Genomic DNA, 27,920 nt, shown 5'->3' with positions numbered 1-27,920 from the left:
GACGGGCCCTGTAGCCAGTTGCAAAGGTTGAGAAATCGAGAGGGTGGACCTCAGCAGAAACCACCCATCGCTCTCGCTTTCTCGTGATGTGCACGTCCGTTACGGTAGCCACTCGCCACGGGTGGCTATCGAGCGCCTGAAATATTGAAATATATCTAGTCCGAATTCAGATGTGCTGTAAGTATAAATTACTCTCCAGATTTCCAAGATTTAGAATATTAAAAAGGAGTGTAAAAAAATCCCATGAATGCCTGTTTATGTTGATTACACGTTGACATGATGCTATTTTGGATACATCGGATTAAAGTATATTAATAAAATTAATTTTACCTGTTTCTTTTCAGTTTTTGTTAATGTGGCTCTAGAAAACTTAAAATCATATATGTAGTTCAAGTTATATGTCTCCTGGTCTAAGCCATCGGTTTACCTCCAGTGGGAATGATAACGTCTTTGAGTTTCATGGGATTCCTTCAGAACTGGCCTCCTGGCTCTGGCTGCAGGAAAGGGTTCTGGAGTCAGCCCTGCTCCATCACTCGGTAACCAGGGTAAGCTTGAGCAAGTTTATTTAAACTCAATGTCAATTTTCTTATTTATAAACTGGAGACAATAACACCTATATGTTGCAAGCATAAATACAACCTTTTGCTCCACACCTACATATAAGCTCTTAAAAATTTTAAACAACTTTATTGAAATGCTATTTGCAAGTAAACTCTTAATGAGCAGTATTTAGACTAAACTTGACTGAATGCTTCCTCCTGCTGGGCCCTTGGTAGGAATTCTTTTCTGTAGTTTTCAGGGTCCTAGTTTTACCACCTCAGGCAAACCACTGCACCTCTCTGGAGCCCCGTTTCCTCACCTCCACACTGAGATGGCTCGTTAAGCAATGATTTCTAAGGTAATTTCCAGCTTTGACTATCTACGTTTTGCCTGAAATTTTAAAATTTTTTAGCTATCATATTTGTAATAGCCAAAAGATCTGCCTTCCAATGGTTTCTGTTTATAGTCGCTTTCTTGTTTCGTGGATATATTTCTTTCTTTCATCTCTCTGAAGATACATTAACTTTGTTTTTAAAATTTTCTTCTACCTTCATTTTTCTGTTTCCTCTGCCTTCGTTGTCTCTATTTATTTAATAAGGTTAATTCTGTCTTCCGTGTTAGAGAGACTTTCACCCCACATGCCTGGTGTTCCTTGCTTGTCCATTGTTGCTATTCAAGCATTGAGGCACTAGACGTTGACTGGAGCATGTGGGTGGGAGGGGCGTGTTGACTGAGAGGTGGCGCATGGGACGCCTCAGTGTCAGTATCTGTAGGTCTTTATTTGAGGGGAGGGGCTGTTTTCCTAGAGAGGAAGCCTCCTCTTTCCTGCCTGATGCACGTAAGTTCTGGGGGCTGACTGGGGGTCCTTCCTGGGGAGTCTCGCCGTTCAGTGTGGTTCGTTACCTCCAGTTGGAGGTCAGCTGAGTTGATTTGCTTTTTTTTAGCTCCCACTGCTTCCGGCTGAGGTTTCGAGTCTCTCTAGAACAACAGCAGCACTAATAGTAATAATCCATATAATGGCTGCTATTTGTTGAGCACCAACTCCATCAGGGGGCATTGTCTTAAGCAATTAGCATGGAGTGTGTCATTTACTCCTCGTGACTCTGTGGGTAGGTACTATTATTTCCTCCAATTTATTTATTTATTTAATTTTTTATTTTAAAGATTGGCATCTGAACTAACAACTGTTGCCAATCTTTTTTTTTTTAATTCTTCTCCCCAAAGGCCCCCAGGACATAGTTGCATATTCTAGTTGTGATGCCTCTGGCTGTGCTATGCGGGACGCCGCCTCGGCATGGCCCAGAGAGTGGTGTCATGTCTGCACCCGGATCTGAACCAGCGAAACCCTGGGCCGCTGAAGCAGAGCGTGCAAACTTAACCACTCGACCACGGGGTCAGCCCCCCTCCAATTTATTGTTGTGACATGGAGAGTGTGACTTGCTCAAAGTCACAAAGTTGTGGATCCAGCACTTCCACCCAGATCCATGCTCAAACCACTGTGTCACTTGCCAATCTGCTTTCTACTTCCCAAATCCTAACCTCTGTTGTCCACTATACTATCAGGCCTCTCCTGCTCTTGTCTTTGAGGACTTAAGCCCTGTTATTTCTTTTCTGTCCTTTCAGCGGGGTTTCAGGACAGAGGGGAGATGAATGTGCAGGTTTCATTCACCATATATAACCAAAGATGGAAATCACTTTTTGGATGTAGGTGGCTCTCTCAACCGGTCACGTTGACTGACGGATGATCAGTGTGAGACAGAGACCCACTGCATCGCCCCAGCTTCTGCTCTGACCCCCAGTAGACTCTTTGTAGCCACAGAAGCCCCAGTGAGCCCTAGCCCATGTTACGGTGTCACAGTCAAGTTACCTAGAGCTGTGGCTGGCAGCACCCATCACTGGGGAAACGATGGGCCAGGTTGTAAGATCTGGGGCATGAGAACATCAGCTAAAGGAGGCAGAACTGGAAGTGTTTCACCGTAGGAATGAAAAATTGCACATAGAGAGAGGTCAGAAGGATTGACGCCAGAAGGTGAGCAGTGGATTCAGTTTGGTGAGCTGCCCACAGGTGACTTACATTTGCTTCTTTGTGCTCATCTATTTTCCAGTTTTTCTATAGTGTACATGTTAACAAAAAAATGGTTAAGATAAAAACATTCACTTTGATTCAGCAATTCCACTTCTTGGAAACATCCTAAGGAAATAATTAAGGATGTGTGTGAAGATTTAGCCACAGGAATGTTCATTCCAGAAACATTTATACTGGCATTAAATCAGAAAGTGGAACTATCTAAGGAGGAGATTAAGGTTGGACCACGTAGTTTTTAAGAATAATGAAATGATGTACCTGGTATTACTACGTGGGAAAAGAAAGCTTACAAAGCATTATGTACAATATAATCCCATTTTTGATAGATGCACATAATAAATAGTCAAAAGATAAACACCACAAGGCTGAGTGGTTACTATGGAGCCAGAGGGAGGACTGAGGTGAATCCTCAGCCCTGCACCCCCTGCCTCCAAGGCCCCAAGCGCTTCTCCCTTGCCCTCTACTCAGGCCTAAGAGGGGACTGGGGAGGAAAATGCAAGAGTGGACGAGGAGGTGAGTCCACATGCTGGTGCTTAGGCCACATTCCCTGTGAGGACATCTCCTGAGCACAGTTCAAGCAGGAGATGAAATGCAATTTCTGGAAAACTTTTGGTTGGTTTTTAAGTTAGTCTAGATACTGCTCTGCCAGCTTTCCATAGTGCTGGTTTCTGAAGTCGCCAGAAAGCCAAGGAAGGACAGCGCTGAAGTTCAAAGGCTTCAGCAGCAGGGTCTGCAGAGAACGGGAGAAAAGTTACACTGCGAAAATTTCTTCTGTTATCTCTGGGTGTTAGGATTGTTTCATGTTTTGATTCTCTGAATATTCTGATTTTCTCACACTAAACAGACATTGTATTAAATTTTAAATATACGGAAAATGTAATCTGAAAAATATGTTATTTTCAGCTCCAAGCGAAATAAGTGAAAGTTGCTTTTGAGTCACAAAGGAACCTTGAACTTGGTGCGCACTGGATGTTTGCAACAGGTCATCCAATCCAGGGATGGGTGGCATGACAGAGCGCCTCCACATTCCCTTTTCCTTAGTGATGGACTATTCCAGCCGTACTTGACCATGTCCTAACCCCATGTTCTCTTAACTGTATGGAGAAGTAACAGCCATATCATGAGAGCTGCCCTGTCGCAGGCAGGCTGCTGCTTTCTCCCTCTGCCAACTTGAGGAGCCCCACTCTCATTGCTGTGAAAAGCCGACCTAAGCAGGCTTCTCTTCTCTTAGTGCACACACTGGCTGGCTGGTTTTCATCCTTAGTGTAATACGTAGTAGCTTTTCACAAGACCTGTCCCATACTGAATGGCAGGAACTTATAAAGTGTCCTTTGATGTTAACATGAACTTGAAAGCACCTGTGGCTGCAGATGTTGATTTCTGAAAGGACCTGAGTACTCGACTCCAGCTGTACCTGAATCACCGAAAACACCTGGATGTGGTAGAGGTCGGCCACACAGAGCAGTGAAATTAAACACTAACAGTATCGTTACTAGGGAGGCAACATACAGTTTGCTCGGTGGGTGGCTCTCCCCCAACTTTAATGCTGGAAAAAAAGAATTAGGCCTAGGTTCACATGATCCTCTGTTCTTCTTTTATGAACAGAGATGACCAGCTGAGCGTGTTCAAAAGTTCACTCTTTCTCATTGCACATCACTCATTAGTGAGGTGCCTCGATAAAGTCAGAGCACAGACATCTATAGTGTGCGGCTGCAGATAGAGACCAACGATGAAATGAGGCAGTGATTCTAAAGCTGTCACTGCCTACTCTAGGACTGCTTATTATCCTGAGAATTTAAAAAGACCATCCAAATATGTTTTCTTGAAAGAAACGTTTATTTATGATCTTTATTGGTCAAAAAGTTTCAAACAAATCCAGAACAGGTTTTTACATTTTGAGCCTATAGTGCAAAGACACTATGTCATGCATGAAAGCAATGCTCACCCAGTGGAGCTCTCCCCCCGATACATTTAAATATTGGGATGATCAGGCAGAAGATTTATGCAACAGAAATCTGCTTGAAAAAGAACATGATTTAAAGCTCAGGAAGTTTTTCACAACATAAATGTGCTTAAACAACTGATAATTTCAACTTCTTAATTTCAAAACAAAACACCCCAAGAATCAACTATCCCTTTAAATAAAAAAAATAATCAGTTTATATTCCTCTTAAAAGAACTCCAACAATGTAAAATAAGTTCCAATTCCATATATATATATATGTACATTTATAACTTAGGTGCTCTTTTGCTCTATAAACTTTTTCCATGCAACACTGCCAGAGGACGGCGGACGCTCTACAGAGGCCTCTCGGAGAGAGCCGTGTAGCTCCTCACTCTGGCGAAGAACAAGGGCGTGTACATCTTGTCAATCTCAAAAGCAGTGACTGCCGTCTCCCCAGTTGATCTGGAAAGAAAGCACAGAATTACTAGTTAAAACGAAATTTCACCTCACTTAAAATCCTTGCATATTCTAAGGCGGAGTTTATTTTATGCCACAGCCTTTTTTATTTTTAATTCATCTCAGTAAATTTTAAATAATATAAGGAATATTGTAGATAATTTGAAAAACTTAGAAAAGCATAAAGGAAAATCACTCCTAATTCCAGCACCCGGAGGCAGCCGGAGGACGCACTTGCGGTGCCTCTTCAAAGCTCCCCACCTCTCCATTGAGCTTCCCCACTGGGATCACACTGTGGAGTCACCCTGCTACTCTGCATTTAAAATTATATGTGTTTCTTCACATCATTAAATACTCTTCAGAAGTCATCTTTAGTGGCTGCATAAGATTTCACTGTCTGCTTGTATCACAATTTAATTAATTCCCCTTTTGTTGGAGACTTAGGTTGTTTTCAATATTTGGCAAGTGAAAATAACATTGTGAAATTTTTGATTATGTTCTTTAAACAGATTCCTAAGAGTAGGATCTCTAAATCAAGGGCTATAGACATTTGAAGACTCTTATTAAAATGTATTTTAGAATTATAATCCTAGAATAGAATTTAATGGTTTAATATTTACATAATAAACAGGACAATTACAAGTGGGAGGGGAAAGCAGGTGATGAGTTATGTTATCACAGCCTTTTATTTTTCCTAAAAAAAGGAGAAATAAACAAAAACAGAAAATTCAAGTGACTTTATAAATATCGTAAGTCAGCGGGATCATGATCAATTACAAATGACCCCTATTATAATGTCTTTTTTCCCTCCTAAAACATAATGCTTTTCATTTGATCGGTCCTACTTCTGAGTTTTGAAAACCACTATGACTTGTGGTTTGAAAAACTAAAAAACTACTACTTTCTTGGGGCGGGGGAGGGGAGCTCCACTTCACAGATCATTGAGAGAAGAAAGACGATCGATCGTAGGCCTGGTCAGTGAGGAAAATGCTGTTCCTCAGTTGTCAGGATCTTCCAAACGAGTGGGGAAAAGTTATTCGTAGGGTAGAAATGTGAACAAGAAAGTTTTCACAATGCGGTCCCGGCTGGGAAGTGGGCTGACGGGAGGCGGCCTCAGAGTTCTCTCAGAACGTGGGATTCAGCCGGGACGGATGCCCTCAGCCACACACGAAGGTTCTTTCCAACCTGACCCAGCTAACTTCAATCTCCACACGAACTGATGTCTCCTTTCCTAATTCCTAGTCTTATTTCATTTATTTCTGTACTGTTCTTTTCTCACACCGCTCTTCTGTTTACTATTTCATACGGGTAGATCCTAACTCACAGAACAAAGAGCTTGAAATAGGAACTGCCTCATAGATTTGGTGCTGGGATACGAGATCTTTTCAGCAGACTTTCTTTTTTTTTTTTTTTAAAGATTGGCACCTGAGCTCACATCGGTTGCCAGTCTTTTTTTTCTTCTTCTTCTCCCCAGAGCCCCCCCAGTACATGGGTGTGCATTCTAGCTGTAGGTCCCTCTGGTTGTGCTATGTGGGACACCGCCTCAGCATGGCCTGATGAGTGGTGCCAACTTAACCACTTGGCCCTGGGGCTGGCACCCAGCCTTACTTTCTTAACTACAATTTTATTAAAATCAGTGCATAATCCCTGGGGATAAACCAAATGGAAATAAAGCAAAAAATGGTAAGACTGAAGCAAGGGAGAAGAATAAAGATCTGGTGTTTTAAACCTGCCTTGAGTGAGTCAATGAGTAAGGAGTGGCTGGACAGCTTCTCCTCATGGAAGGCTGCTTTCATTTCCGAAGCGGGGTGCCCATTCACACTCCCACAGGCACTGTGTGAGAGCTCCAGGGCTCCACTTCCCGGCCCACTTTTAGTTTTTTTCAACGTGGCCATTTTCTTGGTTTGTAGTAGGGTTTTTTTTTTTCTCCCCAACGCCCCCCGGTACATAGTTGTATATTCTTTGCTGTGGGTCCTTCTAGTTGTGGCATGTGGGATGCTGCCTCAGCGTGGTTTGATGAGCAGTGCCATGTCCATGCCCAGGATTTGAACCAACGAAACACTGGGCCGCCTGCAGCAGAGCGCGCGAACTTAACCACTCGGCCACGGGGCCAGCCCCTGTAGTAGTTTTACACAGTGGTTTTGCTCTGTAATATAATGTTATCTCTGAGGAATTCAAAACCTAAGAGTTCCCTGAGCCCGACAGGAAGGACACATGTATCCTCTAACCTTGGTATTTTTATCGCATTCACCTACTTGTAAGTAATGTGACAAGAATGATGAATCCAGATGAGTTTGTTGAACCTCTGGTGGCCACTGGAACACAGCTGCAGCCCCACATGAAAACTCTGTTCAGCTTCTTGTACAGGGACACGACGAAAATATCTGTATTTGTAGTCGAGTGGTTTCTGTAAAAGAAAAGGTGCGAGAGCAATAATGAAGCCTCATTTCACTGACATTTATATATATAAAAACATTTACAGGAATATACTATGCAAGAGTGACACTGAAAGTAACATAACCTCTGCACACAGTAAAGAGCTGTCTCGGGTATCAACTGAAATGCGTATGAGTGCCTTGAAAGATGTTAAGCACTCTAAAATAAACGGTTTCTCCATCAGCATCTCAAGCACCACAATAACCCCACATGTTAAACATGATTGCATAATTGCTCTTTAGTGGCTGAAGGAATGAAGACCCAGGGAGGTCAAACACGTTAACCAAAGCTACACAGCAGTTTCAGAGACAGGAATTAAAACTTCTGTCTCCCACATCTCAGCCTAGTATTTCCTTCTAATTGAAAACATTTCGGAATTTTTAAAGAGGGAAAATGATAAACTGATAAAGGTTGCAGAAAAAGCAGAGCGTAACTTGTCTTTTGCAATAACAGTATAACAGTCAATGGAGAAAGAGATGTGACAAGGTTCATTAGAATCACACTTCTGCAAATACTGCTGCTAAAACACAAGAACATCAACATTACAGATGGTTTCTCTAGGTCATATTCTGAAAACTGGTGCTCAACATGGGAGTTCCTGAACTCTTTTATTAGATAAAGTCTAAACAACCAGGGCCTGACTACTCCCCAGTTCTGACCTCAGGACACTCACGGACAAGGTCACAGTCAGGGCAACCATCTGTGCCCCTCAGATGCTGCCCCAGATTTCAGGAACCTCCCAGAGGGAGGCGGAGAAGCCAGAGATAGATGGCCACAAGGTGACAGGACTCCCACATGAAACCCTGCCCAAACACGATGTGGGGAGGGAGGGGATTTAACACAAGGGGAACTCCTTTCAAAACCTCTATGAATTGTAAAAGCAATCGGGGAGTGTTTCACAAATAGCTTCCTGAGCCACGTTACGGTTTTTAACCTGGATTGAAAAAAACGTACGTACATGGAGAAAGGCTGTGAAAAAAATTAGGCCCTCAATCTAAGAGTGTTTAAAGTGCCCTGGAATGTACTAATTTAGCAATCATATTTGCTTGGCATGTTTTTCCTTTTGCGAGAAGAAGAAGAAGGAAATTATCTTACTTTAGTTTATTTCCAGTAGAAACTGAAATTCTAAGATGCTTGTGAAAGAATTATCTATATGAGATAATTTAGGAAGAAAATCTCCTATGATTCAAAATGAAAAAAGCTAAAAACATATTTAGGTATAATTTTACCAGTTGTTTCAAAGGAAATTTGGCTTTACAGTTTTACATTAAAAAACCTGGAGCAGAAAAGGAAACCATTTGGAGAAAAACAAACAAGCTGATCTAATAAAAACAACCACATTTTAGAAAACCCTCCAGCTCTCTTCAGAGATATGCTGTGAGTCAACATACATTTTGTGTAATAGCATAAATTATAAAATAGTATTTTTTTCTCCTTTGTAATCAAGAATGCTTTTGAATGAGTAGGGCACTGAAATAAAGAGAAAACTGCTAATTCCACCATGCATACTCACTTCTTCTTTCTTCTTAGTTATCACAGCAAATACTTTGGTCTGATTGTCTGTATCTTGTGACAAGCGATAATGACCCAGTAGAATTGCATCAGTTCTAAAAATTAAAAAAACACATTTTAAATCTAAGTCTAATAATCAGTTTTATGTACTTAAGTAATTTACTTTTTTTTTTTTTGGAGGAAGATTAGCCCTGAGCTAACAGCTGCCAATCCTCCTTTTTTTGCTGAGGAAGGCTGGCCCCGAGCTAACATCCATGCCCATCTTCCTCCACTTTATATGTGGGACGCCTACCACAGCATGGCATGCCAAGTGGTGCCACGTCCCCACCCGGGATCTTAACTGGCAAACCCCAGGCCGCTGAAGCGGAACGTGCGAACTTAACTGCTGTGCCACCAGACCAGCCCCTGTATTTAAGTAATTTAGAAAGTAACGGGTTATAAGTGTTTACTAAACCTGCTTGAGAAGAGTCAGTTAGGATGTGAGTAAACCTGGTTTCCAAGGCCCCAGAGAACCACTGAAGCACATTCTATGGGGAGAGGCCCAGGAATCATGTTTTTCACAAGTACCCACGATGATTGCTTTTTTAACCATCTACTAGTAAGTTAAGGAAGCACTGGGTTACATTAATCTACATGTTACCATATAAAATGTGGACTGGATAGAAAACTACAGAAAAAAAAACTACCTGGTGTTCCTAGTTCTCAAACGAGGAACGATGGACTGAGGCTCCTCAGGGGTCGTCAGCATCATCACATGGCCATCGGGAAAGAATCGTATGTACCTGGGTAAGAGAAAGAGAACACCAAAGAACACCACACACACACGAAGGATGAAACACGTATGTCCTTTTCTACCAGTGCCTAAACCCATTCAGAGCTGTGAAACCACAACGGAAGCACCACGGACCCAAGAACTGGCAAACATCATTAAAACAAACGTGCCTGACCACCTGTGAGGCCAACAACAAAGAACTAAAGGCATTTTACTAACTTTCTTAGGGAGAACTGCTGAACTTTAGTTTCACTCACCGAATAAAAATAAATTAGATTAAACATTGCTCTGCTAAAGTTGTGTGTGTTTTTTCTTCTTTCTGACGAAGATTCGCCCTGAGCTAATATCTGTTGCCCCAATCTTCGTCTATTTTGTATGTGAGCTGCCACCACAGCATGGACACTGACAGACAAGTGGTGTAGGTCTGCGCCCGGGAACTGAACTGGGGCCTCTGGAGCAGAGCGTGCTGAACTTAACCACTAGGCCATCAGGGCCGGCCCCTGTGTTTTTCTTTAAAGCATTAATTAACGTCAAACAAAAGTGAGATCCCATGATAACACACAGCAGTTAACGTCAGTCTACTTATTTCTTAATGATGGTAGTATCTGATGAACAAGACTGAATAAAAGCACGAGCTGTTTGAAAAGGCAAATGAGTACACCGAGGGCAGAAGACAAGGAAGAGCTCTAAAACACAAAACAATTCTTAGACTTAGAGGCTAGGAGGAATTAAATAATTTGTATTAACCTATTGGCTCTCTGAGTATAGTTTCTTTATAATAATGGATAAAAACACTGAGGGCCATTTTGTGGATAAACGCAACAGCCACAAAGAACAGATGTCCAATAACTAACGAGCTAAGACTTGGAGAGAGAGAATTTTCCACTCACTCAGTTTACTACAGTTGTACCTGTAATATTCCACTTGGTGCCAGGCTCTGTAGAAACCATCAAGAGACTGTTCCCCTTGGCGAATATATGTGGTTTTACTGATATAAACTCCTGTAAAAAAGAAAGAGATTTTTTTTTTCAAGATTTTACTTTTCCTTTTTCTCCCCAAAGCCCCCTGGTACGTAGTTGCATATTTTTAGTTGTGGGTGCTTCTAGCTGTGGCATGTGGGACGCCGCCTCAGCATGTCTTGATGAGTGGTGCCATGTCTGCGCCCAGGATCTGAACCAGTGAAACCCTGGGCCGCGAAAGTCCAGCACGTGAACTTAACCACCCAGCCATGGGGCCCACCCCTAAACAGATTTCTTTTTAAGTAAGAACATAATAAATAAAAAAACAAAAAATTATAATCATATAACACATTTCCAGCTTTATTTTTATTGTTGTTTCCTTTAAATATGCTCAAAGTACTTACACCTGTTACAGAAAACCAAGACTATTTATCAACTTCAGCATGATTGATTGATCCCTATTCCTCCTGGGTTCTAAAGAGTTCAACTTACCATCAAATCGAACACGAGGCCTTTCTAAAAACATCTCTCTCCAGGATGTGTATGGAACGAGTTTAATACAGCTTCTGCCCCAAACTTTCAAGCAAGCCAAACGCCATATTTCAGGGTCTCTAGGCAATAAAAGCACACCATCAATTTATATAAAAAGCTAAGTTCCTATAGACAGACATAAGGAATACTCCTGCAACCAGCCATCTTTTATTCTGTAGGTATTTGTGGGGCGCCTGCCAGGCACTGCCCCAGGCACTGGAGACAGAATGATGGACAAGGCAAAGGCCCTGCTCTCTCACCAGTGGGAAAGCAAACAAAAACAAGAAAACAGAGAGAGAAAAGTTTCAGGTTGGGTGCTCAGTGCAAAAACAGACAAAGCAGGGTACACAGACAAGGACGATGGTCGGGGCAAATAAGAGACTGCTGCAGATACGGTGGCTGGGAAAGGCCTCTTTGCGCAGGCATCTAGAGTGAGGAGGAACAGTGTCCTGGGCAGAAGCCACAGCAAGGGCAAGGCCCTGAAGAGGGAGTGTGGCTGGTGTGCTCCACAAGGAGCAAGAAGGATCATGTGGGTGCAGCATAGCGAGCAAGGTGAAGAGGAGCCCACAAGATCTGAGTGGCAGTCAGGGGCAGGGGAGGTGACCTGGGGGAAGGGGTGGCGACTGGAGTGAGATGGAGGCCACTGCAGGGTTCTGAGCAGGACTCGTGCTTTTAAAAGATCACTCTGGTGGTTTACGGGGACTTCACTCTCGGGGCGTAGGGGGGAAGCAGGGAGACCACGTAGGATGCCCCTGCTGTGATCCAGACCCAGCGCAACAGCGGCTGTGCTTCTGTGGTGGCACTTGAAGAAGCCGTGAGACTGGAGGGAGCGTATTTTGAAGGCAGCACCAACAAGCCTTTGTTCTGGGATTAGTGCAAAAACTGAAGCAAGAGATGTACTGAATACTGACATGATTCTGATACAGCTCAAAATATTTTAACTTCATCTGTAGCTTGCAATATTCAGTTTTAAAGATGTAAAAACTATTTATATCAGAGCCAGACTGTAAAAAAAGATATACCCTCTCCAAATTTGTTGCAATGTGTATTTAAAACTTTCTTTTAAAGATTACTTTTATGTTGTGATAACAATAAAGTTTTATCCCTGAAAATTTCTCTTAATCAATTCTCTCTCTTTATGTTTTCTCATGTAAAATTAAAAGAAAAGTTAACAGAGTAACAGTGCTAGAGACCCCAATTTCAAAAAGCTGGCGCAATCCACTAAGTACTTAACAAGTACTTGTTAAATAGGATAACATATAGAATCACCAGAAAACAAAAGCTTCAGGCAATTCAAATGTTTTATTCAAAATATAAGACTCTAAATGAAATTAGGTTTTTTAAAAACAGTGCATCTGAATTTTAAGAACTACAGTTATAAAAAAGTTCTAGACGCTAAGGACTAAATATATATTTTTATACAACATATCCATGAAAGATTACCAATTTCAAATAATTTTATACTAACTAAGCTATGATTATTCTTCACATAGCAAGATGTAAAAAATACAGAATAACTTTCAATAACCCAAAAGAAAATTCCAGTTCAATCTAAATTTAAATCATTACCACTTAATGGATTTAGAGATACTGTGAAAATGACTTGAGTCTATTTTTCTGACACAATTCTTTTTTCAAATCAGCCAAGCTAGCGTGCAAACTAGCCTATGGCAGTAGTATCTGTGACTACGTCTGACCTACATATTACTCTATACCCTGGAAACCTAGGGCATTCTAGCCTTTAAATGCTAAGCTGTTTGAGAAAATCATCTAAGTACAGAGTAGCAAAACTGTTCCTTCTAAGCTGTTAGCCAAAATATCAATCAAGCTCTTTTATCAAAATTGGCAAAAGACCATAATCTTTCCACGGTCTGAGCTGTTTTTAAAAAAGTATGTACCTGGCACAGACATAGAATCCTCTGCACACCTGTGACAACTGCTCTAATGACCTGAGGTCCAAGTCACTAGACACCACCCACCGGAAGATGTACATCAGGACCTCCATCGGCAGCACTGCAAAACAAAACCATCCTCTCAGCGACTCTCACACTGTGCTACTGTCACATTCTTAGTGCAGATATTTTTATGTATCCCTAGAAATTTGTAAATCACACCCTCAGTATCACTCAGAGCAACAGCACGAGTGTATTTAACTACCCCAAAGTAATAGTTCCTAACACCAAGATGCAAACACCTTTGTTTTTTCAGTAAAGAACAGATCTGAAGCTACTTTTATAAAGCAGCTGCTTCCCTTGGAGGAGAACTTTACCATCAAGATAAATTAAACGTGTTAGGAAAACAGCCTACTGTATCTATGTGTGTGTATCCACAGCACATTCGTTAACACTAGAAAGTTACCTTCATTTCCTGGAAAGTTTTCCACTGTCCTCCTCTGAAAAGACTCATAACCAATTAAACAACATTTAACATATGAAAAGAAGAAAACAATCATTTTTAAACATTGAGCCTATCTCAGGAGCACTGTCCAAACTGGCAGAAGCGCCTGATGATCTCTGAGTATTCTTCAGTTTTCGGAGGGCCGCCCCCCTCACTCAGACACTCCCTCTGCCGGATCTCCACTGAAAAAAGGCTGACACCCCTGAGCAACAGCACTACAAACTCAGAAAGCTCAGCAGTCGATGCAAACTCCTTATAACTAGATCTCCCCCTTTGAACCTTTAAACCTTTGAACTAGAGCAATCAGCTGGCAAGTTACCTGACCTTAGAAGTTCGGAAAACTTAAATCTCAGGTTAAAGTATTTATCACGGAGTTATCACAAGCATGAATTCACACCTGATATGTGAGTCTGACTGCTCTCGAGTTCAGGCTGACACAGTTTCAGCACAGACTCCTGAAATGTGAGCTGCTGCTGGAAGCAGGACAAGAGATCTGCCATCTTGCTGTCATCATCATTGTCTTCGATGCTGAAAAAAGACAGGAGGTGAATAGATTATTGGCTCAGTCTACAAACATGGAACTCAGAAACTGATTTTTCATACTACTTTCAAATCTGCTTTAGGAAAAGTCATCTAAAAGTAAACTTACTGCTTTTTTTTGGTGGGATAAAAGTTTATTCTGCTTTGCAAGTCTTTGAAGGCAAAGGCTTCAGCAATTTTAATTCCCACCCAGAAGGAATTAGAATTTTTGGATACAACTGTTGAGATTTAACTAATTAATTTTATTATAAAGTAGAGATTTCCTCAGTTAGTGAAAAAGATAATTTCAAATGACTTAAAAAAATCTTAGGTAAATATATTCTTTTAGGTGACCATAATCTCTTCAAACTGGTTAAAAAATCAAATATACAGATGTCATCTGAGGTACTTACCAAGGGGTTTCTAACAGATGTGCCTTATCATACTACCTTTAGAGAGGAAAACACGTAATTTCAAAAATCTTAGCAGGGTCCACAAATCTTCTATCAATATAAACGAATGTGCAGTTAAGAGTTCTAGAAAAATATCTGGCTTTCCATTTTGCTGAAAGTAACCTTAAGAATGATCAGACTTACAAAAAGGCTTGGATGGGGATGAAGTCAGAAAACCAGGAAGGGCTTATTTTAACACAACAAAGGGCAAGCGTGGCTGAGGTTACTCAGCCAACACTTTACAGAAGGCAAAAAACAGCACAGAAACCTCAGGGATCATTAGATCTGATAAGAAAAAAGACTGTAAGAACTTTCATAGCATCTGGGTTCATATAAAGGGATGGGAGAGAAAAAAAACGCTTCTTGAATGTTGTAGTATAAGCTTTCTTGACAGCACCTGGCATCTATTTATAAACTGGGTGAAAACTGGGTCTAAACGACTCTACTCAAATTTAAAGACGGCTTAGAAAGAGCCAAAGTGATTCCTTTTGAGTATGAACTACCTCACAGTTAAATCTAATTTGGTGAACAATACTATTAGCCTAAAAGTTCAAACGGGCAATTAATACTGTTTCACTAGGATGTTTTTAGCATGGCTTATCCAAGGCTTAAGTGGTAATACTATAAGCAGTTAAAATACACTGGCATTAAGGGGCTGGCCCAGTGGCCGAGTGGTTAAGTTCACGCGCTCCGCTGCAGGCGGCCCAGTGTTTCGTTGGTCTGGATCCTGGGCGCGGACATGGCACTGCTCATCAAACCACGCTGAGGCAGCGTCCCACATGCCACAACTAGAGGGACCCACAACAAAGAATATACAACTATGTACGGGGGGCTTTGGGGGAGAAATAGGAAAAAATAAAAAAATCTTTAAAAAAAAATACACTGGCATTAAGCATAAGTTACTAATAAAGGTAACTTCTTAATTATTTCAGGACAGAGGTAATATAATAGCTAATATAATACCTCATTACCCAAATTCTATTTTTCTATGTATTGCTCATTTTAAACGTGACATTGTCTCATGGGTACAGACTCCCTTTCCTTCTAACATCAGCAAATTGGGCGTTTGGGGATAGAGGGATTAAGCCAAAACAATTTTATAATTGTCTTGCAAATAGTTTCAAAAGTATTGGTTTAAAAATAAGTTCTCTTGCTTTTTGTCTTCAAACCATCAATGCTACTTCATGACTTTGATGCAAGTGGCATCCATACAAGAAAACATGGTTTCTTTTAGGAGTTGCTTATATCCTGAAGCTGTGCTTTTAAATAAACCATCAGAGTCTTAAACAACAAGGTCTTGTTATAGTTCAGTTATATTTTCCTAATAAAATGGAAAGTCCTTTTTTTTAAAAAAATGTAGTTTCAAACATATATAAAAGGAGAAATACTAGTGTAATGAAACCCCATGTACCCATCATCCAATTTCAACCATTATTAACATTTTTCTACTTTGGCCTATATTTTAATAGTTTTGACTTTAAATAGGTTTCAGAAAGTTGAAATGTGTCCTTTAATTTACTCCAATAATCACTGCTTTTATTAAACTCTTTCATTACTTTATTTTTATGTCTATTTAAAATATGCACGTCTATATTTTAATCTTTGCACATCTATGTTTTAATCTTAAAATTTCCCTAATTAAAAAATTTCCACAACTTCATAAACAAGTCTTTATACTAAAGACTATATAACTTAACAGAATTAGCACCATCTTCTCATCATGTTAAGAGTCAACAGGACACAGACGCTGAACTTTAACAAGCTCTATGTATTACCGTCTATCAAATTATATACTCACTAGCTGTTTCCAACGCCATCACCATCTGGAGACCGGGTATAAGTAATCTTGAACTCTATATCAGGTACAAGTTGCATAGCCCTACGATAAAACTTGATGGCTAAAAGAAGAAATAAAGCTAAATTAGCTATGACCACACATTTTTGTCATTTCCTTTGATTACCCTTAACTGTGGCTTGCTTTGGTAACTTTCTTTACAAATAGGCAAATTCCCTTTTTCTACATGCAACAGTAGTTCAGCAAACAAACATTTCCAAACCTTACTACTCAGAGATAATCTTTCTTTTTTTCTAAAGCTAACATGTTGTAAAGGTTAAGATGTTGTGTTTTACCCTTCTCGTTCAGCCCTTCCCATCGTTTTCCTCAGCCTCTTATGCATTGTCACAAGTGAGCTTATACAGTTATCTTTCTTCAGGCTTTGAAAATGCTACTGTAGCCACAACAAAAACATTTCTAGGCAAGCCTTTCTTTCCAGGACACAACTGAGGAAAATCAAATGCATCCTACTGGGTGGAATAAACAGAAGAGTTTTTTGGAATTTATCCTTCAAATCCAACTTCCTTTAGTCCCGCAGCCTCTTATTTAGCTAAATAGCCTTTAACATCATTTTTTTCCCCATAAAGCTGGCCAGGTGGTTTAGAGCCATAACATTTATTAACGTCTCCCACAGACCTCGGGGCTGCAGAGGCCCATTAGTCCTTCTGCCCCTAGATGAAGTCAAGTCAATACATTCTGCCATGTTCTATTACTCTGGTGAATTACTGTACAGTAAGTGGAGATGGGAATCTCACAAACTAAAGAAGACTGGAGGAATTTCACCATTTGGCCCCTTTCAATATCTCAGAGTAAAAATACCACCAGCAGGAACTTGCAAATAAATGCCGTTAATTCTGCAAATGTTATTTCAGGGCATTTTCAAATGATTCAAGCACAAGCATTTTTCCCATGCCCCAACTATTAGCTTCACTATCACAAAATGAAAGCCTAATTACAAACCTAATATTTTCTAAAGAGCCCCATCACCTTGTTTACGTATGCATTTCTACTGGGTTAATAAGAGACAATTAAAGCTGAAGGGTTTCCTTTTCATAAAACGTATATTAGAACTTAGAAAACATATACACGTTCCTCAATCTTTCCTTTATATTCCCCACTTCTGAAGTAATTTTCACCTATAAAAGGAGCATGCCCTATTTTTAAACTAGTAACAATATTTTTAATATTTTAACAGTGAAAAATTCATAAATACTAAACCTAAGTGTAGAAAAAGGTTATTTTACTCATCCTACTAATATGATGTTTCCCAGCAATAGTTTTTGGAAAGAGACAGGTTATACAGAAATATCATTTTTATGTTAGGTTTTTTAAAAAACAACTTCAAATATAGGGAGGCATGTTCTATTCCAAATATATTCTAGCAAAAAAAAAAAAAACAAAAAAACAACTGGTCAATAACAGAGTGGTTACTCAGAAATGTCATGACAATAGAAGCTGGGCCCTGAGTTTTTACCTTCATACAGAGCTCCATTTTGTTCTTCTTCTACCGCTTTTAGGAAGAGTTCTCGAGCCTATAAAAATAAACAATGAAAAACAATTTTTGAAAATCTGTATTAAAAACGAGTACTGGTGGTGGGAGGACAGCCTTTTCAACAAACGCCGCTAGAACAATTGGACATCCATAGCCAAAATAATCAACCTTGACCTAAACCTCACATCTCACATAAAAATTAACTCAAAGATGGATCATGGACTTAAATGTAAAATGTGAAACATAAAACTTTCAGAAAAAAAAATAAAGAAAATCTTGAAGACCTAGGACCTGGCAAAGAGTTTTTCTACCTGGCACCAAAAGCAGAATCCATGAAAGAAAAAGTTGATAAATTGGACCTCATCAAAATTAAAAACTTTTGCTCTGTGAAATACCTTGTTAAGAGGACGAAAAGACAAGCTGCAAACTGAGAGGAAGAATTTACAGGAAGAATATGAACGTACAGTCAACGAAGGGCTTGGATTTAGAGTACATAAAGAACTCTCAAAACTCAACGGTAAAACATAAGCAATTCAATTAGAGAAGAAACAAACATTTCAGAGAGGATATAAACATGAAAAGATATTCAACATCATTAGCCATTAGGGAAGAACAAATTAAAATCACAATGAAGTATCACTACACACCTATCAGAATGGCTAAAATTAAACAGTAAGGACAACACCAAATGCTGACGGGGATGTGGAGACGCTCGATCACTCATACACTGCTGGAGGGAACAGAAGATAATGTGGACGCTCTGGAAAACAGTTTGGCAGTCTCTTTTAACCACATATAAACTTACCACATAACCAGCAATTGCACTCTTAGGCCAGAAATGAAAACCTACGTTCATGCAAAAACCTGCACATGAATCTTCATAGCAGCTCTATTAACAATAGCCAAAAACTGGAAACGACCCAAATGTCCTTCAATCGGTGAATAGTTAAACCAATCGGGGTACATCCTTACCATGCAATGCTACTGAGTAATAAAAAGGACCAAACTACTGATACACACGACCACCTTGATGTATCTCAAGGTTGTTATGCAGAATGAACAAAGCCAATCTCAAAAGTTTACGTGCTTTATGATTCCATTTATACAACATCTTTGGAATAACATAATTAGAGCAACGGAGAACAGATTAGTGGTTGCCAGTGGTCAGGAACGGCCGGGGAGGGCGGAAATGGGGGAGCACAACTGTGAAGGTGCAGCAAGAGGGAGCCTCGAGGTGACACAGCAGTTGTGCATCTTGACGGTGTGGTGGTTACGTGAAGCTACACGTGAATTAAGGCTGCAGAGAACTCTTTATGTAACATACACACCAAAAAGCACTGGGAAATCTGAATAAGCTCTGTGCATTGTACCAATGTCTATTTCCTAGTTTTTAACATTGTACTACAGCTATGCAAGATGTCACCATCGAGGCAGGATGGCTGAAGGGTACACGGGACTTCCCTGTATCTGTGAATCTGTAATTGTCTCAAAATACAAATCAAGATTAAACAAAATGAATATGGAAGATTTTAGTTATCATGGTAATGTCAATTATTTAATGGGAAATTGTTTCTAAACAAAATCTTGGATCTGATGGTATAAAGAGGACCATGGAATGGGATGAATAAGGAAAAGTAAAATGGTGTGCTGTGCCTACTTCCTGTGAGAAGGAATTAGGAAAGAGGTGAACAATTGGATAGCATTCAAAATTTTTTCAGCATGAGTACTTTCAAAATTTTTCAGAGTAACAAAATGATTAATGCATCATTATAAATTTGTTCAACTCAAAATGTAACAAAACATCGCATTAAGACATTCAGAAAGGTGTTAATCCTTGAACAACTTTTTTCCTCTTTTGGGCTTCTGTTAATAAATCCAGAAGCATCAATCTTTTAGAGACCAAGTGAATCTCAAGAATCTATAAATTACCAAAGAGAGTTCCATGAAGACAGGTACCTGTAGGAAAGAAGCCCATGAGGATGGTGGTACCATCCAAAGTACCTAGAAGTAGTGAGGGATGGATAAACTGGCACACTTGTCAAAATTTTTCCAATACCACGCCCATAATACTTAACTTTTCTTCTTTTGCCAGTTCTTGCTTTCCTTTGGTGTCTGCTGCTTTCAGTAAAGAGCCCCTTGCTGGTCTGCAAGGTCGAGTTTCTAAATTGCTGGAGCCTACACCTGGGGCAAGTTCAAACATCCACTGAGCTCGGAACATCTGGAGTTGGGCCTAGGGGACAAAGTGTGTTTGGACTCATCACAGAAGAGCAGCTCAACTCTGGAACATTTATCAATAGGTCCAACATCAATTTCCATATAGATGCTTACTCTAAGACCAAAAACACTGTCTCTTAAATTACTAAATTAATATCCATTAAACACCTATTATCTTCTAAAATAATTTTCTGCTGAAAACATTAAAGAAATCATGAAAATCTGCCTAAAATAAGTTTGTCTATACAGGAAAAATCTAATGGTATTGGAAAACTAAATTTTAATTAGAGTTGAAAATATTAGCTATCAGTTAAGGACTCAACTTAGAAGCTTCCTGACATTTGTTTACTTGGAACACGTCATCCAGTGGATGTTAAGACAGCTGCTAAAAATCCTGCAGGGGAGCCCTAAGTCTTTCTTTTAATAATCATTCTCTTTTTTAAAAATATTTTTTCTAATAAACTTATTTTTTTTAAGATTTTATTTTTTCCTTTTTCTCCCAAAGCCCCCCGTACATAGTTGTGTATTTTTAGTTTTGGGTCCTTCTAGTTGTGGCATGTGGGATGCTGCCCCAGCGCAGCCTGATGAGCAGTGCTATGTCCATGCCCAGGATTGGAACCAGTGAAACCTTGGGCCTCTGAAGCAGAGCGAGCGAACTTAACTACTTGGCCGCCGGGCCGGCCCTCATAATACACATAATTTAAAAGTTATACGTATAATGAAAAAATTAATTTTTACATGTGGACAAACTGAAGTCCCCATGTGTGCTGGGCTCTGCTCTGCTGCCCAGGTTCCCTCTTCAGGAAGAGAGCACTGACCAGCCCAACTGCTGGAGTGCTGCGGAGAAACAGCCCCCAACAACTGTCAGCCAGCCGGGGCTGACCACGCCCCCTTCCCAGGCGGTCCCTATGCAAGGACTCATTGGTGACTGACAAAGGCCGCTCTGAAAGGTTACTCCACCCCCAGAATTCCCACAGGCCTGGCTAAGGCGGTCCATTCAGACTGCACAGCAGCTCGCTTTCTCCCTCTGCCCACTCCGCCTGCCTCCCTCCCTGCCTGCCTTCCCCAGATGTTGAACCCAAGAGCACACCCTAATAAACCTCCCACGTGGTAATTAATCTCCACCTTGGAGTTGGCTCTCCAGGGAACCAACCTGGGAAACCCTTCCTCCCAAAGAAGACCACTGCCAACAGGACTGTGTATATATTAGTCCTGGCTTTTTAAAAAAGGCATATGGAAAATAGTAAGTATTAAAAATAATTTTCTGTACATTTTTACACTGCTTTGGTTTCCACCCTTCTACTTCTAAAACAAAACACATATACCTCTGACATACAGAATTTTCAGCCGCTCTCAATGTCTACCAGAGGACGCACTCCAAACAAACACTCATTATAAAGCTTATAAATTCAGTAAGATGCGCTTAACTAATTACAATGAGTATTTTTCTATTTCCATGCACAAAGATCTACCTCATCCTTTTAAATGGCTGCAGCGTATTTACTGTATGGATGCACCATTATTTAATACAAGTGACAGATATTTAGGTTGAATTCCATTTTCCCATATAAATAATGCTACAACAAAGATTTTCGTACATGTATATTTATTCACTTTCCTCATTATTTCCTGAGGATTAATTTCCTGGAAGGAGAATTACTGGATCAAAGGGAACGTGTTTTTCATTTTGATCCACATTGCTAGTCTGCCCTCCAAAAAAGCTGCAGCAATTTATACTTTCAGGTACCCTGCATAGGTGTTCTTATAGCCCGGACAGCAATGGGCATCATTCACCAATTTGATTGTTTAAAAAAAAATTTCATTGTAGATTTAATTTATACTTTTTAAATTATTATTATTATTTTTTTAAAGATTTTATTTTTTCCTTTTTCTCCCCAAAGCCCCCGGTATATAGTTGTATATTCTTCGTTGTGGGTTCTTCTAGCTGTGGCATGTGGGACGCTGGCTCAGCGTGGTTTGACGAGCAGTTCCATGTCCGCGCCCAGGATTCGAACCAACGAAACACTGGGCCGCCTGCAGCGGAGCGCGCGAACCCAACCACTCGGCCACGGGGCCAGCCCTGTACTTTTTAAATTATTAATGAGGCTAATTATCTTTTCAAATGTTTAATAGCCATTTATATTATTTTTTTCCATTAGTTGTCTGTTCATATCTATCTTGTGTTCCTCTGACTAATGTATAAGAATGTCCTATATACCGAGGATCTCAATCCTCTGCCCATAGATGGTAAATAGTTTTTCCAGCTGATTATTCTCTTCATTTATGATGTCTTTTGCTATTTTTAAACTTTTAGGTGCTCAAATCTGTCGATCTTTTCCTTTAAAGTGATGGGTTTTGTGTCATGCTCAAGCCTTGGTTTGACTACTTTAAGCCCATATAGTGAACTACATAGCAGGAATTATTGATATTTCTTTTTACAGAAAAAGAAATCCATAACACAGAATTCATTATTCTATAAATAAGCATGAAAATACAGTTAAATACAATGCAAATAAAAACTTACAAATCTTCATAATTATGACCCATTTCTGCTCATGTATGGAAAGCATGGAATAGGAATTAAATATACAACTGCAGAAACCTGCCTGTAGGTCGGTCTCAGCAGGGCTTTCATTTTCAGCATCTCCTCCTGCTCTGACAGTATCAGAATGACAATCTTCCTCAGCTTCTGCCTGGGGGGAAACCCAAAATAAGGATCAGGAATATGCAAACATCAGTGTCCCACTGTAATCTACATCTCCTATTCAGCTATTTGGCCAATGAAACACATAGTTGCTTCTCTAGATATCTTCTTCACAGGTAAATTTAAGGATTTCAATCAGACAAAATTTGATACTTTAGTTTTTTAATACTGTAGAATAAACAACTTCACTGGGCTCCAGTTTAAAACGTTTGGGTAGGTTAAAAAAGAACTTTGCTTCATAAAATAACATTTAGTTGCGGTACAGAGTTCAGCAAACAGTTTTTGTTTCACAGACCACCGAAAAGATCATATATAATCCATATATGGATGTCACTCCTTTTACACAACTGGCATGTTATTAATATGCAAACAAGACTTCTGTTTAATATTTTAAATGTACTAAGAAAGCCCATAGTGAATGTTTTTGTAAAGAAGCCCCTTCTATTTGTTTCATAAGTCCAGGTTTTTATATATTCAATTGATTAAAGTGGAACACAGCTGGACTGGAATTACTGTGCCAGGCTTGGGGCTTAACAGGTCTCAGGTCAGATTCCTTCCATTTTATCCTTTTATTCTCAATAAATGTTGGCTAAATGAAACTGAATCCTACCTTCCAGTGAAATGAGATGTTGCCTCAGTTCAGTCTGTTAGCTAACAGACTTATTAGCAAATGGGACTTGCTCAACATTTAATATGTTCAGTCCTATAAAGATATGTGGCAATCAGGGAAATGACCTTGAAGGTTAGTTAGAAATAAAAATAATAAAACCTATTTAATTTTACTCATTCCAAAGATGGTAAGTTTTATAATTACAAATTTTAGTTGTAGTTTGCTTCTAGCACATAAATGTACTAACACAAATTTCTGAATGCAGCAACCAGATGCGCTTGCACCACTTTACAGCACAACATAAACAAGCCTCACTTCCTATCTTATCTCTGGCAGCCAGACTTAGAGCAGGGGTGCCTCTAAGACTTGAACTAGTTAGAAAATGCTAAAGTGCTCAGCACACTGTGGAGGCTGAATCGGTGAAGAAAGAAATGAGAGGCCAAGACTCTGGATGAATTCCCAGAAAAGTGGAAAATTTAAGCATTAGTGCATTGTCAAATACATTCCTTTTGTGAGTCTCTTTAAGCGGGTGCTTTTCCTACTAAGAACATCACTAATATGAGGATACATAATAAAGGACTATGAATTTATAGATTGCATCGAGAAGTGTATTCTTCTCTCTTCTCAAATAAAAGTCTGCTTTACACAGCAAACTCTAAGTATAGCTCATGGGAGGGACCTGAGGTCCCTAAGGTAGCCTCTTAGTGACAGCCTTCTGACTCTTGCCTGGGAGTCAGTCTATAGTGACTTCATTTAAAGAGCTGGCCCTGCTCTCTCCACCAGTGGACTCTTGCACCTGCTGCATGCTCTCTCCATCTGGAATGACTTCTTCCTCATGCGGCTACGTCTACCCATCCTTCAAGATTCAGTTCAGGGATCATCCCAGTAAGAAGCATTTTTTGATCCTTTTAATTGCTGCCTTTGTTTTCCGATAACACTTGTGCTGTGTTACAGCACTTAAGACTCTGCTGAAATTCTTTTTGTCTTCTTCGCTAGAGCTGGTGCATTGGGAACAAGGATCACATTTCAGCTATCTCTATAAACTTGGGGGGGGGGGTGACGCTCCCTGGTGGTCTAGTGGTTAGGATTCGGCGCTCTCTCTATAAACTTAGAGCCAAACACATTGCTTGATTCGTAGTAAAGAACAGTCCAGGCCTCAGCTGCCTCATCTATACCAGGGTGATGGATTTGATGACCTCTTATGTCCATTTTCATACGTGACATTCTATGATTAAGAGTGTACCATAAGTCACCTTAGAGGGTGGTTATACTGAAGCTCCAGTACTGTACCAGGGTCTAGCACTATGCCAGGATAACAGATGCTCAAAAAAAACAGGTGAATTAACAAGTAAAATGCCATGTGGATATCTAATGCATATCTCAAGGACGAGGAAAGGAAATATGAAATCTATAATACAGACAGCATCTTTCTTCTCCCCTGAGTTCCTATGTTATAAGAGTCATAACCCACTATTGCTTTGATTTTGACGGTATGATGACAAAAACAAGAGACTATCAAATTTGGGGTTTTACTACATTTTTGTCAACTCAAATACCACTTGAAATAACTAGGTCCTGGGCCGTCACCCAGAGATTTTCACTTTATTTTTCACAATTGAGTTTGACCTAAACGTCACTTTTCTTTTGTGGAGCTCATGTCATCATTTTATTCCTGTTTTACACATGGGATTAATGAAATAGAAAAAGTTAGGTGCTTAATCCCGGTCAGAGAACTACTTCTGAAAGTTTAGGGGCGTAGTCAACTAGTGCTTTCTCTATCCTCCGGATTAATTCATTCTGCGTTCATTTCTTCGATAAATATTTGAGTGTCTACTACGAGTTAATTAGTTTGGTACCATTCTACCCCTTGATTCATGCAACCCTAGCCGAAGAAAGGCGGTATAGGGCAGAGACTACACATTCCAGCATGCAATGGTCTCATGGAATTTGCGTTGTCAATGTCTGCCACTTAGCTCAGTGCCTCCATTTGGACCGCAGACGCTGCTCAGGCCCTCACTGCCGGGGAAATGAGACATAATCCCTCCAACCCCAAGCCGCCAGGACAGCCTGCCAACATCCTACCCAGGGCACTGACGCATCCCGGGGCAGGTGCGTCCTAAACCCAGGACTCCTTAAGGAGCCACAACGGCCTCTCCGTGGGCACGGCTTTCCAAAGGGGGAGCAATCAACAAGTGTCTCCGCGGGCCACGGCTCCCTCCCGATTTCACATGCTGCGACGGCTCACCTCCATCTATGCTCACTGCTTTTGATAAAATCCCTTGAGGGGGCGAGACTGGTTCAACATCCTCAGCAAGCTACGAAGAGGCATTTTTCTCCGCGCTCCTGCACACCCGCTCTCCTCCATCGAGTCCCGGCTGAGGGGTTCAGCGGGAAGGAACCCGGGGAGCGATCAAGGCTGGCACCCCTTCCACTGCCTCTCAGGCCAGGGGTCCCATAATGGGTGGCGGCCGCGCAGCTCCCACTCCTGTCTCCACTCCCCGCTCTCTCGGGGCCCCCCTGGCCTGGCCCCTCCTGCGCCCCACGCCCCCGCCTCGCAGTGTCCCCGGGCCCCCTCCCAGGTTACCATGCTGGCGGGGTGGCCGGCCGCGATCGAGGGGCTCTCCGCGCCCTCCGCACCGCCCCCCAAGGAGGTGTGCGGGTATCCGGTGTCTACTCCTGCCCGTCTGCCGCAGCGGGGCTTAGCAGAGTTCTCGGTCGGAGAAGCGCACCAGGCAGCGGCAGTAACTGCGGGCCCGGCGTACGGCGGCCATCTTCGCGGGGCAGGGGGCCAGACTGGGGCGCGCTGGAGCGGCGGCCGGGGACTCGCGGAGCGGAGGAGCGCCCGCTGCCAGCCGAGGCCGAAGACTGTGCGAACACCGGAGTATCGGCCCAGCTGGAGACCCCAGACGCCGCTGCGGAGCTGCCCCCTTCTGGCCGGGAACCTGCGCAAGCGCACCGAGCATGCGCAGTGCCGACCCCGCCGTCCGCCTGCGCACACAACTCGTCGGCTCCGGTGAGGCCCAGTGGAGGGCGAGGGGGCGTGGCCCGCTGTGTGTGTGTGGGTCGCGACGGCGGGTGAGGCCGCGGATTCGCCGAACCCTAAGCTCAGCTGACGTATTCGGCTCAGTGAACACTTATGCAAACTTGAACAAGCGTTCTCTCAAAAATGTTTGTAACACATTTAGAGTTGAGACCCTAAGGCAAGCAGTCCTAAGCAGCATCGAACTGGGCGCTCGGGACCGTCCTCGGCGACTCTGGCTAGAGTCCCAGGCCAGGAATGCAGGGAATCAGTGAAACTCCACTACAGTCACAGGATGTTATAAAGACTAAAGTTTTTTAAAGCACGGTCTAGAGGTTGAGGAAAAGATGCGTTTAGGAGAACAGCAAGAGGTAAGAAAACTCAGGTAACCCAGGGTTTGTCTCACTACAGATCCCATCATGCAACGGGGAAACCCGGACGTTGAGGCTCCCAAACCCAGAAATCCGAGTCCTTCTGAGAGGGCGGCCGCGAGGCGCTCTGGGATTTGTAGTCTACTGTTGCGCCTAGAGCGCCGGAATTTACACACGGTCCTCGCCCCACCTCTTAAAGCCCCAAACACCTGATTTCACTTTCACAGAAGGCGCTCATATTTATCGGGCGATGTGTTATTTTTCCACACTTTAGATTGTTTTGAATACTGAATTTTACATGCTCTGTGAAAACGTACAATCTTATAGCCTCATTCAGCAAACATTTACGTAGTTTCTAAAATTTCTGCTAGGTGCCAGGTACTGATAGTCATCAGGATTCCAAGACCCTACGTTCAACGAGTTTGCAGAGCTAAATCTCTCATCCATTATTTTATTCTGGAGACCTTAGAAATGCAGTACGTCTTTGGCAGGAAAATAGAGGCAAAAAAAGGGGAGTAGGGGCAGAATGGTGAGCTACAATGAGGAAGCCCAAATGCTGTCTTTTAATGTTAGGATCCACCTTCAGATGGCTGTGTTTGTTTTTGCACCCTGAATAGTTACCTATAAAAACTACCTTCGCGTTTAACGGAGGCCAAAGATTTAGCAGTTTTTAGTTTTTAAAAGGAAACTCTAGGGCTTAGGTCTTTTGAGGATGATTTTCCTCCCAATGACCTCTTTAAAATTGGATTTTGAAATGTAAATGGAGAGAAAATTTAGATGTAAGGATTTATAATAGGAGAAAATGATACATGTGACTAATGAATACAAAAGATCAGTTTTGGGGCCGGCCGGTGGTTAAGTTGGCATGCTCCACTTTGCTGGCCTGGGGTTTGTGAGTTTGGATCCAGTGGGCAGACCCAGTGCCCCTTGTTGAGCCATGTTGTGGCAGCATCCCACATACCCAGAAAACTAGAATGATATACAACTATGTACCGGGGCTTCAGGGAGAAAAAAAAGAAAGATGGGCAGGAGATGTTAGCTCAAGGCCAATCTTCCTCACCGAAAAAGAAA

At 41.4% G+C, this 27,920-nt stretch overlaps 1 protein-coding gene across 3 annotated transcripts; it reads right to left on the bottom strand.

Annotated features, from left to right (window-relative positions):
• Window positions 1-4,443: 4,443 nt before the first annotated feature.
• Window positions 4,444-26,447, bottom strand: FBXO9 (F-box protein 9). 3 transcript variants are annotated; one of them, XM_070243995.1, is made up of 14 exons: window positions 26,044-26,373; window positions 23,460-23,552; window positions 22,752-22,838; window positions 20,008-20,161; window positions 17,914-17,973; window positions 16,404-16,503; window positions 14,032-14,162; window positions 13,136-13,250; window positions 11,199-11,317; window positions 10,658-10,748; window positions 9,662-9,757; window positions 8,977-9,070; window positions 7,283-7,434; window positions 4,444-5,033 (listed from the first exon to the last, which is right to left on the bottom strand). In XM_070243995.1, exons 4-14 carry the CDS (start codon window positions 20,147-20,149, stop codon window positions 4,925-4,927), a joined length of 1,209 nt encoding a protein of 402 aa, XP_070100096.1. In that variant the 5' UTR covers window positions 20,150-20,161; window positions 22,752-22,838; window positions 23,460-23,552; window positions 26,044-26,373; the 3' UTR covers window positions 4,444-4,924.
• Between the last annotated feature and the right edge of the window lie 1,473 nt (window positions 26,448-27,920).

The sequence above is a fragment of the Equus caballus genome, chromosome 20 (assembly GCF_041296265.1).
Source record: "Equus caballus isolate H_3958 breed thoroughbred chromosome 20, TB-T2T, whole genome shotgun sequence".
NCBI classification, from domain to species: domain Eukaryota; kingdom Metazoa; phylum Chordata; class Mammalia; order Perissodactyla; family Equidae; genus Equus; species Equus caballus.
The sequence above is the reverse complement of the archived record's forward strand: the minus strand, read 5'-3'. Positions and strand labels throughout refer to the sequence as shown.